Here is a 13,368-nt window from a genome sequence, read left to right as displayed (position 1 = left end):
AAAAGTTGTGGAAATCTGTCACACTCTGGTATTTTACAGGTGACTCTGTGATACAGAATGCTGCAAATAGTGGTGTTGGCCAAGCAGCAATTCAGATAGCCAAAGCTATGGGATTGACGACCATTAATGTTGTCAGAGACAGGTGAGTATGGATAAATATTATTTCCATGTCTAGATATTTTAATCACCCCACTGAGACATCAGAATCAGAGATGTACAGCACGGAAACAGACTTTTTGGTCCAACTCATCCATGCCACCAGACATCCTAAATTAATCGAGTCCCATTTGCTATCACTTGGCCCATATCCCTCTTGACCCTTGCTATTCAAATACCCATCCAGATGCCTTTTAAATGTTGTAATTGTACCAGCCTCCACCACTTCTTCTGGCAGCTCATTCCATACATGCACCACACTTTGCCTTAAAAAGTTGCCCCTTAAGTCCCTTTAAATCCTTCCCCTCTCACCCTAAATCTATACCCTCTAGTTCTGGACTCCCTCGCCCGAAGGAAAATACCTTGTTTATTTAGCCTATCCTTGTCACTCATGACTTTATAAACCTCTAGAAGGTCACCCCTCAGCCTCCGACGTTCCAGGGAAAACAGCCCCAACCTATCTAGCCCCTCCCTATAATTAAATCTCTCCAATCCTGGCAACATCCATGTAAATCTTTTCTGAAGCCTTTCAAGTTTCACAGCATGTTTCCATCATAGAATCCCTACAGTGTGAAAGCAGGCCATTTGGCTTATCGAGTCCACACTGACCCACCGAAGAGCATCCCACCCAGACTACTCACTGTCCCAACCAAGGTTGACTATGAAGTTCACCATTCTATCTGCTTTGTTGATATCAGTTTCCAAAGGAACAGCTTCCAGGTGAAAAAAGCTGTTTTAAACATTGAAAATTCATTGATATTTTCTCCTCATGGATACTGGAATATTTTCCCATTTGAGTTTTGGCAGAAGTGCCTATGAGTGTTAATTTACAGCTTCAGTCAGATGCACTTCATGAACTCAATGTCAAGTTCTATTCATTTTTATTTTGGCAGGAGCATTGATATTTTCAGAAATGTTTGAGTTTTCCTGTTTGCATATGGATTAGTATGAATTTAGTCAGCTAACTACCTAATGGAATAGAGCACCATTGTGTTCTTTTTAGGATAATGAAAAAAAACTGCACCCAAAAGTTGTCATTGTCTTTGAGTTCAGAATGTTTTGAAAATCAACCCTTTCAGTTTATGATTTGCATTTGTTTCCTACTGTACCTTTTCATAATTCTAATCACTGTGACTATCTCCGATGTCTTTCTTATGTACACAAATGTATTCAGTTATCCTGAGAGTCTAACTTGTCACTCTCGCTCTGAACTGCAATGAGCCAAAACAATGATTTGCCTACAGTTTTATGGAAGAGGCTAAATGTAAGGTAAAAGAAGTACTTGAGGGTGTGGCAATGTTGGTTCAATCAGATACTATTAAATTAGCTAATACAACTACAAAAAAGAAAACTTGACTGAGCTCAGAAAACACGCCATCTGTATTCTGATGAAGATATAACAATCTAATCATAGTTTTCTACAACTCTTTGCAATTGTGTCAAAAGGTTCCCCACTTGAATGACTACCGCCTGGTGGCCCAAACTTCGGTGGTCATGAAGTGCTTTCAAAGGCTGGTCATGGCATTAATCGACCCCAGCCTCCCCACTACTCTTGACCCACTCCAATTTGCCTATCAGACCAACAGATCCACGCCAGATGCCGTATCATTTGCCCTTCACTCCTCCCTAGAGCATTTTTACACCAAGAACAGCTATGTAAGAATCCTCTTCATTGACTACAGTTCAGCCTTCTACACTGTTCTCCCCTCGAGATTGATTACTAAACTTAGTGATCTCAGACTAAGCCCCACTCTCTGCAACTGGATCCTCCGTTTCCTGACCCACAGGCCACAATATTTCATCCTCACTAACACTCAACACTGGAGCCCACCAGGAGTGCATACTCAGCCCCCTACTGTACTGACTGTATACCCATGACTGCACACCAAATACCAGACTAATGCCATTTACAAGTTCGCTGATGACACCGCCATAGTTGGTCGAATCTCAGATGGTGACGAAACAGACTACCGACAGGAGGTGGAAGACCTGGAAAAATAGTGCACTGAGAACAACCTAGCTCTCAATGCCAGCAAAGACTTTTGGCAGGATATTACTCATGCCCCCTACACTAACAGCACAGAGGTGGAGCAAGTGGAGAGTGTCAAGCTCCTGGAAGTGGTCATCCACAACAAACTTTCTTGGACTCATGTGGATGCACTGGTTACAAAGGCCCAACAATATCTCTTCTTCCTCCGGCAGCTGAGAAAATTTGGCGTGACAGCAAATGCCCTTGCCAACTTTTATAGGTGCGCCATTGAGAGCATTCTGTCTGAATGTATCACTACCTGATCTGGCAACTGTACCATTCAAGATCAGAGTGGTGAACTTGGCCCGAACAATCTCAAAGGCCAACTTGCCATGTATAAAACCCATCAACCAGGTCCGCTGTCAAGGAAAGGCCTTCAGCATTCTCAAAGATCCATCCCATCCTGGCAATGCTTCTCTAGGCGAGAAGGTACAGAAGCCTGAACACATGCACCAGCCAGTTTCGAAACAGTTTCTGCCTTACTGTTGTTAGAATACTGAATGGACTCTCAAACTCTTAGCATTCACCTGGGTTTTGGTTTTTGCCACTGTTTACGTATTATTTACTTATCTATGCGAATTAACTATGTGACCTGCCTGTATTGCTCGCAAGACACAGCTTTTCACTGTGCCTCGGTGTACATGACAATTCAATAAATTCAAATTCAGAAGGTGCTGAGTCAACAACTTTGAGGCTAGATAAAACTATCTCAATTGCAGGTGCTCTTCTAGAGTACATAATGCAGAATGAAATTATCAACTCTGGGACATAGATAAGCTCCACAGAGGCTGATATCCTGTCGCCAAGTCACCCTTTATTTACACACGAACTATCCTTATTCAGATTCAGATACCGAGGTGTCAGTTTCTCTGATACTAAGCCTTTTTATATATCAGTCAGGGCTCCCTGACTGGCCCATTCAGAAAACTCATTCTATATTTCGTCACAATCATTACATTCGTCCAGCTGTAAGTCCACTGATTCATTTTCTTGGAGAGCCTCCTGGAGTGTATTAGCACTCGATCAAGTTCTTCCGACTTGGATGGCACGTAATACACGAGAGCTTGCCTGTTTTGCCAGGCGCACCTTGGTAGAATTTCACTTTCCTCTTCCGGCACCAATAGCATCAAGGCAGCTACTTCCATCGTATCCCTCTCTGATTCAGAAAATTTGACAACGTTTAACAGAGAGATTGAGTCACAGGTTCCTGCAGCATTTCTGAAAGGTCCAAGGGGCAGGACACACTTTACTCCAATGCTTGTGAATTTGTGGTTTTCATGCAGTTCACATGCTTGTTCGGAACTGTTGCACCTACCCAAACTTTATACATCACTAACCCTAACCTCACAATGACCATGCCTTTCTTCCATGTAGGGCTTTTTCTGTGATTCGTACACCAAACTTTGTTCCATACATTAACTTTAGAAAGGCACGGTGGCTCAGTGGTTAGCACTGCTGCCTCACAGCACCAGGATCCCAGGTTCAATTCCAGCCTCTGGCATCTGTCTGTGTGGAGTTTGCATGTTCTCCCCGTGTGCGCGTGGGTTTCCTCCAGTGCTCCGGTTTCCTTCCACAGTCCAAAGATGCGCAGGTTAGGTGAATTGGCCATGCTAAAATTGCCTGTCGTGTTAGGTGCATTGGTCAGGGGTAAATATAGGGGAATGGGTGGGTTGCTCTTTGGAGGGTCGGTGTGGAGGTGATGGGCTGAAGGGCCTGTTTCCACACTGGAGGGAATCTAATCCAAAAAACCTGATCAAGATTTTAGTGGGCGGCATGGTGGCACAGTGGTTAGCACTGCTGCCTCACAGCGCTAGAGACCAGGTTCTATTCCCGCCTCAGGCATTCACCTGGGTTTTGGTTTTTGCCACTGTTTACGTATTATTTACTTATCTATGCGAATTAACTATGTGACCTGCCTGTATTGCTCGCAAGACACAGCTTTTCACTGTGCCTCGGTGAAAACTGTCTGTATGGAGTTTGCACATTCTCCCCGTGTCTGCGTGGGTTTCCTCCCACAGTCCAAAAATGTGCAGGTTAGGTGAATTGGCCATGCTAAATTGCCCATAGTATTAGGTGAAGTGGTAAATGTAGGGGAATGGGTCTGGGTGCATTGCTCTTCGGAGGATCGGTGTGGGCTTGTTGGGCTGAAGGGCCTGTTTCCACACTAAGTAATCTAATCTAAGATCAAACTGTTTTACCTTCTTGGTGGAGTCTTGTTGCCAGCGTTAGCGAATCTGACACCATTTCCCCACTTCCCCCGGGTCTGAAAGCACCAGACTTAGTCTGGTGTGGAGTCTTTTACTCATTAGCAATTCTGGTACTATTCCTGTATTTGCATGTGGGGTGATTTTGTAACAGTGTAACTGTGACAGCTTGGTATCGAGTGAGGCTGTAGGCCTCTAATTTGACTTGAAGAAATGAGACTCCCTGATGGCAAATGATCTGTAACTAACATTTACGGGACTCTGCACATAGAAAAATTTGTGCATCTTTTTCAATTATTGTCCCCATTTGACTAATGGACCTCTGCACATCTAACCACTTTTGAGTGGGCATCCAAATGATGAATAACATTGAATCAATGAAAAGGCCAACATTGTCGAAGGGCAACAGAGTCCAAGGTATACATGGCCATTCCCACTGATATTCAGGAGCTGATGGTCATAATTTTTGTTGTTGTTGATACTCTGGACACTGCTTCATCAATGTGGCTATATTTGCGTACAAGCCTGGCCAGCAGACATAACTTCTCACCAACATCTTCATTTTAGAGCCCCGTGGATGGGCCTGGTGGAGTTCAGTCAGTATTTGCCAGCGACCTTTGCTCGGGACAATCTCTCTTGCTCCCCGTGACATATTGCCATTCCCTAACACGAGCTAGTGTCTCTGGGTCCAAAAAAAGTTTCAGTTCTAATTTTGTCAGCCTTTTGGTTTCCACAATTTAACACCAGCTGTTTCAGTTTCGAAAGAATTGAGTCTTTGTGTCTAAAATCTGATAATGTCAGCTGCGACCGGGAGCCTATCCAGAAAATTTAATATCATTAAGTACTCTGTCATTAGGAGCACCACCAACAGTGTATCTACTGATGAGAGGCGGGTCAATGCATTTGCTTTCACTACTCCACATCCAGAACAGTGTTCTAACTTTTGACTCTCGGTATTTAGTATTAGAGCCCACAGCTGAATGTGGCCCAAAGCTATGGGTGACACTGTCTTGCCCACTTTAAGAGACCAAGTCGGGATTTGTGGTTCTTTATTATCACAAATTTCCATCCAAATATTTGACTCCAAATATGACCACTAATCCTTATTTAAGCTTTGCATTAGCCCAAAGCCCAGCCCGTATGGGGAAGCATCTCATGTCCATACCAGATCTTTCTTGGGATCATAGTGTGCCAATACCTTCAAGGATCATATCTGTTGCTTTAATTCATTGAAAGCTAAGGCTTATCTATGCAACTATTTCTAAGGCTGAACCTTTTTAGGAGCTGATGCAAAGGTGCCAGAATGGAGGCCAGGTTATGTCTGAAATTTCCACAATAATTTACTAGTGCCTGAAGAGACATAGTGCCAGGGCACCTTTGATCACACTTACTTTATCTTCCAGAAGCTGTAACCTGGTCTTGTCAACTCTGTAGCCCAAGTTGGGGAGGTAGGCATGCCTGGGACAAACATTTTTCCCTTCTTAGGCATACGTCTGCCTTGGAGAAATGCCTTAAAACTACTTCCAAATTCTTTTAAGTGTTTCTTACTAGTTTTCCGTGTTATTCAGACATCGCCTAGATAAATGGTGATCTCAGCAGATCTTAAAGCTTTCCATTGCTGAAAAATTGCACACTCTGTGAATACCCCAAACGGCAGTCTCCTATATTGGTATATTATATTGCAAATGCAAGTAAGCATATCTCATGAATGGCTTAGTGAAAGACAGCACCTCTGTCAGCAGTGAGAAATTTGTTTAAAATCCTACAGAGGCAAACCGACCTATTGAGCTTCAAAATCTATATGATTGGTGCTGCCCCTTCCATGAATTGGACTGGTTTGATGATTCCTTCACTTTCCAGCCTCTACCTTTGCATCTAAGGCAAATGGCATTAGGCGCACCATGCAGAATTGTGGAATTGCTTCCTGGTCAACATGCAAACTGGCCTTGGCTCCTCTGATTGTCCCTAGACCTTCCTGAAAGACTTCAATGTATTTAACTAGGAATTCACTCAGCAGCCATTTTCTAATTGAAAAATGTTGAGCCAATGTAGGTAAATGTCTCACAACCAATTTCATCCCATCAAACTTGGAACCGAGCCTTCTACTACAGTCACTGGAAACTGAACCAGCTACTTTTCGTAAGAGACCAGAATCGAAGTTATACCATTTAATCCCTAGCCAAGGCCCTTCATAAAACTTGGGGCTGGAGTCCAGAGCGAATTTAATTAAAAACTGGTTTGCTGATCGTTGATGAGCTTTCCTGGATAACCGGCCTATGAGTTACCTTACTCAGTTTATGTCTTGCTGCCTCGGGTTCGCATACTCGCAATAACAACGATGGTTTTCCAGAATCCTGAAGGAAATTTTAAGAATCTGGTTGAGTTTTGGCTTTGTTTTGCTATGGACCATCCTAGAGTCCCTCTGATCAGGATGAGTCCTGAGTGAGGCAATGCAATTGCCTGCACCCAAATGGTGTTCCCTAAGTTCATTTGGATTGGCAACAGTATCCACTTCCATCAGAATATCCTGCAACTCATGTGCTCCACTGGCTGCATTTTCCAATGATACAGCCAGTTGTCCTGCTTGTTTTGAAGTCCAGTAAGGCTTCAGCTAGCACGTGTTCTTGCTTAGTTACATAATTAATCCCTCATACCAGATGGTCTCGAAGCATCTCAATAAGGATTAAACCAAAGTCACAGGCTTCTGCTAGACGTCTTTACCTAGACAAGAACCCTGGTATGGATTTGTCTAGTTCTCGAATTGGCGAATAAAGTTGATCGAGGAAGCTTGGGTTTGTAACGTTCCTTAACTATGTCTGTCAATTCTTGAAAGGTTTTAGTGTCTAGTGCTTCGGGGAAAGTTAGGCTCATAATAGTAGAAAAAGCTACAGTTCCTCAGGCTGACAGGATAATTACTTGTCGTGGAGAAAGTGAGGTCTGCAGACGCTGGAGATCAAAGCTGAAACTTTATTGCTGGAACAGCAATAAGGGCATGTGCCCGAAACGTCGAATCTTCTGTTCCCTAGATGCTGCCTGACCTGCTGTGCTGTTCCAGCAATAAAGTTTCAGCTAATTACTTGTCGTTCCTTGTCTGCCACAATGTTGTTCAGAAAAAAATAATATTCTTTCCACATATTGAGCCCAGTCTTCACTGGCACGTTCAAATAAATCAAGATTTCCAAATTAAGAGAAGATGTAAGAAATACCTACCACTACTCAAACATTGCTGTTATGAGTGAGTTTTTCCACGATTGTGCTTTCCCCTTGTCGCCACTGAAATAACTCCTCAGAGGTTGGATCCCGTCACCAAGTCACCCTTTATTTACACATGAACAGTCCTTGACTTAGCATGCCTCACTCATAGACAGGTACCAGAGTGTCAGTATCCCTGTGTATTTTTAGACAAGAAATCATTGCTTGTCTAAAATGTTTCTGTTTAGCTAAAATAAGAGAAAATGCTCTTTTCCTTTGATCTAGGTTAATAAGACTTCAGTTATAGTTAGCACAGTCAAGGATTTTAGTTCTCTGAAATTGCCTTCTGCAGTTCACTCATTCACAAGTTTCTGTAAACATTCAGAGCTTTTAACTTCAGTGAAAATTGATCATGTTCAATAATTCATTCTACCTCTGGGTGATTGGAAGTGGAGGTATGGCACCAGTACGCTTTGTAACATGGCTGAAGAGATGCTTATTATTCATGTACTTCTACAATCTATTCAAACATCAATCAAACAAAAATATGATGAAGTGAGGCCTAATTAGACAACCTTCATCACTTAATTCAATCAGCACAACTTATCTATACAGAATAAAGAATGCGCCATCCTTTTCCCGGTTTTACTTTACTTGAATTTTTTTTTAGTCCAGCATTTCTGATTTCTGAGTATATCTAATATTTCACAGGTCACTGTTTTAAAAGCCCGGCTGCCATTCCAGTCTTCTCACTTGAAAAAGTTTCTGTCTCTCTTCACGGATAATGACCTCATGACATTTCCACATGTAGAATATCTCTTCAATTATCTGAATGAGAGTCTGCTTTCCATGTCATTTCCTCCTCATACATTAGTCATTAGTTAAATATCTGAAATGCATGCGCTTTCACCCATACTAGACAGAGAACAGATACAAAAAGAATGGTAAGCTGTAAATCATACAAAAGTGTGCATTAATTATTACTATCCTGACAACATCATGAACACCCTTTGCATCCTATTGAATGTTGTTTGATAAACAGAACTTCAGTTACTTGCTGCAACCCAAGTGTGATAGGCTCCACACCTTCATATCAACCTCTTTATCTCTAACTTTGTCCAGTTCTACAACCTTTTGAAATTTCAAGCAGATATATAGCAGGCTTGATTTAGTTTATTACTCAAGAAAAAATTGTATTGAAACATTGTGCTTCAAGATCTGCATGCAATTAGATCTGGGTAGACTTAAATCCAATTTAAAAGCAAAATCAATCTCAGTCTTGAAAACTTCAATTGACACAGCAACCACACCCTTTTAAAGGGAGAGAATCCTGGAATTCTGTCATCCTTTGAAAAGTTTACAAGTCAGTCCTTCCATAATTTATAAGAATGATCAGTTTCAGCGTATTGGAAAATGACCCTTTTAATGTTTTGTTCATTCCCATGCTAACTAAACTCTTTTTTTCCATTAAAATGTGAGCTACCAAAAATGACTTAAATTAAAGCCGCAAGGCACCATTTTTATTGACACATTTCAAAATTTTCACATGTAATGCCTTGCCTTGCTCCCTGCTGAGAGTTCATATACATCAAGCTTTATTTTAACTGGCACTCTTGATAAACCAGCCAAAAGTTATTCAAATACTGCTAAGTTTCCTGTATTATTCTGTCCACTTGTGGTTTTTAATTTATTTGCCTCAATGTAAATATGTTCAGTTGAATGGAAGCACAAAATAACAATAGTTGATTCAATTTAAGTCAATTTCTCCTCAAATATTACAATGTGCAAGTGAGAAGGTTCTCTGCCGAAAGTTTTATTTAAGGCAAAGTTTCATTATCAGGTAAGTGTAATTAAAGTGTAACAGTGATGTGTAAACCCCTTGCATTATGTTTCTATTATATATGTGTATTTTTTCATTGATTATCCAAGCTATTATTGGGCAAATATCTGGTTCCATAGATGCCAGATAATAAAATATTTACTGTTCTAACATACTGTGTTGGGATAAAATGCTAAATCTGCTACTAAAACATTCTTATGAAGATATTGTTGAAATATTTTCCTTTCCATTCCATTGAAAATATGTTCATGATGATTTTCATGTTCAATCCTAAACTCTTTACCTACATTTATATATGTTTAAACTTCATGGACCACTATTCAGGTAAATGGATCCTTGTATGTTTCCCAAACTCCATGGGTTACATAATATTTCGCGCACATTTTGATTGAGTACTTTCTCACTGTGAACTTGCATAAATAGAGCAAATTATTTTCTACAGCGGCTTTAGCACAACAAACAAAGCATGTTGGGTAGCTGCTGCATATTAAATTAATTACATGGAAAATAGGCATGCCCAAGGCAAAAATGCAGTACAGAGGAGCCTCGATTATCCAAACGTCAATTATCCAAATTTCAGATTATCCAAACGGGATCGCAAGGTCCCGATGCTTGGCTAAACTGTGTTATCTGAAGCATTCGATTATCTGAACAAAATATTCATCGCCTGTGTCGTTCGTATAGCTTTGTTTCACATCTTCCATCCTTTTTTCTGAAGAGGCTGACTAGCAGTCTAGAACCTGAGTCACAGGATTCCGACCATAGTGTTAGGTGCATTCGTTAGAGGGAGATGGGTATGGGTGGGTTGCTCTTTGGATGGTTAGTGTGAAGTTGTAACAAAAAAAGGTATCATACCAAGATTTGAGCACAGAAATCAAGGCTTCCAGTGAAATACTGAGAGAACTGCACTGCTGGAGGTGTCAAGTGTCAGTTATCTGCTTGAAATTTCAGTAGGGTGTGGAACTGGAGGATGTTAGAGAAATGAAGGCTGATATAAAGATGCGGTGCCAAGGTCGATACAGTGTGGAGCTGGAAAAAGCATAGCAGGTTGAGCAGGAGAGTCAACGTTTCAGGTTGGAACCTTTCATCAGGACTAGGAGGGGCCTGAGAAATAAATGGAGGAGTTGGGGCTGGGGGAAGGTAAACGGGGTGGCGATAGGTGGATGCAGATGGGAGGTTATTGTGATTGGTCTTTGGGAAGGGTGGAATCAATAGGTGGGAAGGAAGATGAGCAGGTCAGGTCAAGGGGATGGGGCGGAGAGTGAGGGTTGAACCTGGGATAAGGTGGTGGATAGGGAGATTTAAAACCTGATGAATTCTACGTCAAGGCCATATGGTCGTAAGCTGTTGAGGCAGAAGATGAGTTCTTCCTTCAGTTTGCATGTGGCCTTATTTTGACACATGGAGGAGCCCCAGGATGGATCTGTCAGGGGATTGGGAGTGGGAGTTGAAATGCTGGCAACCGGAAGGTAGGGTTGATTGAAGTGTACAGATCATAAATGTTCCCTGATCCTGTCCCCGACTTTGCGCTTGGTCTCTACGATGTAGAGGAGGCCACATCGAGAGCAACAAATGCAATAAATCAGGTCAGAGGGAATGCGGGTGAATTTCTGCCAGACTTGGAATGATTCTTTGGGACCTTGGATGGAGGCAAGATAGGGAGGTATGAGGGCAGGTTTTGCACCTTCTGCAGCTGCATGGAAAGGTACCCAGGTGTGGAGGAGAGGTTGGTGGGAAGTGTGGTCCTCACAAGGGAGTCGCAGAGTGAATGATCCCTGCAGTAAGCAGATGGAGGTGGGGAAGGAAGTATCACTTTGGTGGTGGGGTCAGACTGCAGGTGGCAGAAATGGTGGAGGATGATGCTTGGATTTGGAGGTTAGTGGTTGGGAGGATTTTGTTTGAGGGCAGAGGTGTGGGAAATGGAGGAGATGCAGTTGAGGGCATTTTGGATTACAGGGGAGGGGAAATTATGGTCCTTGAAGTCAGAGTACATCTGGAACGTCCTGGAGTGGAATCTCTCATCCTGGGAACGTACCCCCCATGAGGTGGGCCTCAAAGCCCTCGTTAGGTCCACACCCCCGACCAACCTCTCCTCCACACCAGACACCATTCTGATCCCCCCTTACACCCTTGACTGAATACTTAGGCATTGCAGAATTTGAGGAGAAATTGACTTAAAACTGAATCAACTATTGATATTTTGTGTGGCCATTCAATTGAACAAACATATTTACATTGAGGTAAACAAATTGAAAGAAACCATAATAATTGGGCACATGTAGATGTAAACACCCACAGTCACTGGCCTCTCTTCTTCCCATTGTAGTGCCTATATCATGTGTTTCTAACACTGCACCATTTTGTTCATGTTCTCTAGCTATAAATTGTAAGATTAACAGTTTTTCTTTCTGTTTTATTGCTCTACTTGTTGGTCCTTACATTTCTTTATTCAGCCAATTAAATTTTAACTTATTTGTATATAGTGTGTAAAGTTTTTGACACTCTCAATTCCTTTCAGAGAGTTATATCCCTCTAAAATAGGATTTGCTGCTTGCCAAGTCACCCCTCATCACTCTCTACAGTAAAATGATTTGGAGGTGCCGGTGTTGGACTGGGGTGGATAAAAATCACATGACACCAGGTTATAGTCCAACAGGTTTATTTGGAAGTACAAGCTTTCAGAGTGCCCCTCCTTCATCAGGTAGCTAGTGAGCAGGATCATAGGACACAGAATTCATAGTAGAAGATCATTGTGTCATACGATTATATTGAACAAACCTGGATTGCTGTTAAGTCTTTCATTTTTTAGAATGGGTTGCAGGTTTTGATTTAATATGTAATTCCCAGAACTATTTTCAAGTCTCACTCCTGAGTGTGGTCAGGATAGATCGAGTGAATCCTTAGACGTATATAAAGGAAGTAGGAGTAATACTTAAGAAGGTATTCAGGAGGGAGAAAGGGTGACATGCGATAGCTCTGGCAAATAGAATTAAGGAGAATCCAAAGGGTTTTTACAAATATATTAAAGACAAAAGGGTAACTAGGGAGAGAATAGGACCCCTCAAAGATCAGCAAGGTGTCAGTATCTCTGTGTATTTTTATATATCATACAAATTATATACAGTAGATGCTTCTCCCCCCCAATACCCATAGGGATACTCCGGAAGCCTGAAACCGCAGATAGGAGCAAACCCATTCATTTCAGTGGGAAATGTGCCTACCTGGGTGCCTCCTGGTCCCTGGTTCCGAAAATTCCCTTTTAAATGTTTGGGTCACAGGAAACCGTGAGTGAGTGAAACCGTGGAAACTGGACCTGTGGATACGGGGGTCACCCTGTATTGTACAAAATATGTCATATTAAATATATACATGTGGATGTATCTTATATGCTCGTCAGGGCTTACTAATTGAGGGAGTTAATCTGGTCCAATCAGGGAACTCATATTCTGAGAGATTCAGCTGGCTGACCTCGTTACAATCATTGAGTCATAGAAATGTACAGCACAGAAACAGACCCTTCAGTGCTACTCATCCATGCCAACTGGATATCCTGAAATAATTTAGTCCCATTTGCCAGCATTTGGCTGGTATTTCTTTAATCCCTTCCTATTTTCCATACCTGTCCAGGTGCCTTTTAAATGTTGTAATTGTACCAGCCTCCAGAATCATGACAGGAAAGCTCTGGCCTAATCGAGCATGATCAACATGGATTTGTGAAGGGCATGATCAGCTTGATTAACATGAGTTTTCGAGAAAATCATAAAATATCTGAATAAAGGGAATGTGGAATGTGCTACATAGGCAGATTTTCATAATGTATTTGTTGGCGTCCTACATAAGGGAATTATTAGGTTTTAAGAAAATTAGGTTCTTAGATATCTATGGGGCACTACATTTAAGTTGAAGGATGGATGTTGAATGTGTGCATGAAATTAGTTGGAGAAAAT

General features: G+C 41.8%; 1 protein-coding gene across 2 annotated transcripts in view; it reads left to right on the top strand.

Annotated features, from left to right (window-relative positions):
* mecr (mitochondrial trans-2-enoyl-CoA reductase) overlaps positions 1 to 13,368 on the top strand; it is a 72,301-nt gene that overhangs the window by 35,451 nt on the left and 23,482 nt on the right. For both annotated transcript variants that reach the window (XR_015752118.1, XM_043717333.2), the window contains exon 5: positions 40 to 142. Coding sequence is in view for 1 of the 2 variants with exons in the window: in XM_043717333.2 (XP_043573268.1) it covers positions 40 to 142 (103 nt within the window). In the remaining variant the exon portion in view is untranslated. The remainder of the gene's footprint in view (positions 1 to 39; positions 143 to 13,368) is intronic.

This window comes from Chiloscyllium plagiosum, unplaced genomic scaffold, assembly GCF_037043375.1.
Source record: "Chiloscyllium plagiosum isolate Xiang-an unplaced genomic scaffold, Cpla_swu_hap1 HiC_scaffold_30, whole genome shotgun sequence".
NCBI lineage: Eukaryota > Metazoa > Chordata > Chondrichthyes > Orectolobiformes > Hemiscylliidae > Chiloscyllium > Chiloscyllium plagiosum.
Note: the sequence above shows the minus strand (reverse complement) of the source record. Positions and strands in the feature narration are given on the sequence as shown.